The sequence below is a fragment of the Limulus polyphemus genome, unplaced genomic scaffold, assembly GCF_000517525.1.
Source record: "Limulus polyphemus unplaced genomic scaffold, Limulus_polyphemus-2.1.2 Scaffold2151, whole genome shotgun sequence".
Classification (NCBI taxonomy): Eukaryota; Metazoa; Arthropoda; class Merostomata; order Xiphosura; family Limulidae; genus Limulus; species Limulus polyphemus.
Genome location: NW_013667761.1, coordinates 22,891 through 24,565, shown reverse-complemented (window position 1 = coordinate 24,565; position 1,675 = coordinate 22,891). Strand labels below are relative to the sequence as shown.

General features: G+C 31.3%; 1 protein-coding gene across 1 annotated transcript in view; it reads right to left on the bottom strand.

The window, feature by feature from the left end:
• The window catches only part of LOC106466102 (sodium-independent sulfate anion transporter-like), a gene marked incomplete at its 5' end in the record, with an annotated part of 41,270 nt that overhangs the window by 21,416 nt on the left and 18,179 nt on the right, over positions 1–1,675 (bottom strand). The window contains one exon of the mRNA XM_013926343.2: positions 1,108–1,180. Within this exon, the coding sequence (XP_013781797.1) occupies positions 1,108–1,180 (73 nt within the window). The remainder of the gene's footprint in view (positions 1–1,107; positions 1,181–1,675) is intronic.

Sequence of the window (1,675 nt, the reverse complement as noted above, 5' to 3'; positions counted from 1 at the left end):
TGTTGAATAACAACTGGATGTTGTTCCTTCTTGGATTCCTTAGAATGTTGAATAACAACTGGATGTTGTTCCTTCTTGGATTCCTTAGAATGTTGAATAACAGCTGGATGTTGTTCCTTCTTGGATTCCTTAGAATGGTGAATAACAGCTGGATGTTGTTCCTTCTTGGATTCCTTAGAATGGTGAATAACAGCTGGATGTTGTTCCTTCTGGATTCCTTAGAATGGTGAATAACAACTGGATGTTGTTCCTTCATGGATTCCTTAGAATGGTGAATAACAGCTGAATGTTGTTCCTTCTTGGATTCCTTAGAATGATGAATAACAGCTGAATGTTTTTCCTTCTTGGATTCCTTAGAATGGTGAATAACATATGTGACTTTGGACAAACTGTACTTCAATAATTTTGTTTCATTGTTATGTACATACCAACATTGATTAAATTTATATTATTTTCAGCCACTGGGGGGGTTTCTCATCAGTGTCTTAAGTCACCTACTCCGGATTTTCAGCTCCAGATGTGACCAAAATACCATTTGTGAACTCCCCATTCATTAGAAACACATTTGCACACTGTATGTTAGGTTTCTTATATGAAACAGTTAAATATTAAAAATACAAAAAATTAAGTCCTTTTTCTTTTCTTCCTATATGACTTGATCACAGATAACATTCCTCAAATACCAGAATAACTTTGATAGCTAAAAATTTACTTTTCTAAACAAAGGTAATAATTAACAAAGTTTCCTACATAATTTAGCATTAAATCTTGAAGCTAGAAAAAAACAAACTTAAAAGAGCTATAAACACAAACCATATATTTATTATGTCCTTTTTTAAATTCTATATCAAGAAATTAACCTAAAATGTACAGAAAAATTTAGTATTAATCAATTACCAATAACATAAAAATGTATACATGATAATACTAATAACAAATAGTATTTAACTTGATATGGGTCACTGTTTTTTTAGGCAAGTTGAAAAATATGTTAACATAAACTAAGAGGACCCTTAAACTTTCAGTTGCTGAACATAACACTTCCTTTGTCATCATGTGTTGTCAACTTTATTAACTACACCATATATATATTAAATTTGAACTCACAAAATGCTTTAGCTATGGCTATAGCTTCTAGGAGGGAAAGTAAAGGAATAATGATGATTCCTGACCCAAGGTCCTGAAATTTTCAAAATAAATATGTGATAGAACATTCGATAAGAACAAAGAACTTTAAACATCATTTTGTGAAATCAAAATTTCATTTCTGGTTCTTAAAAGTCAACAATATCTTAAAACATAACCTTAGAAAGTTAAAGTTATTTAACAATTATTGTTTTACCTTAAAAACAATTAAGAACAACTACATGAGTTTTAGGGTAAAATAGCTTGAGAAAATCATATATTAGAAAGGAAGACCTGTATTTCTTTTACTGATCTAACCTTCTAAACCAATCCCAATAAACACATAGATTACTATTTACATAAAAGCTTTTATGTGATGTAGTTTTCTATTCACATAAAACTGTGGCGTGTGACGTAGTTATCTATTCACATAAAACTGTGGCGTGTGACGTAGCTCTCCACTTACATAAAACTGTGGCGTGTGACGTAGCTCTCCACTTACATAAAACTGTGGCGTGTGACGTAGCTCTCCACTTACATAAAACTGTGG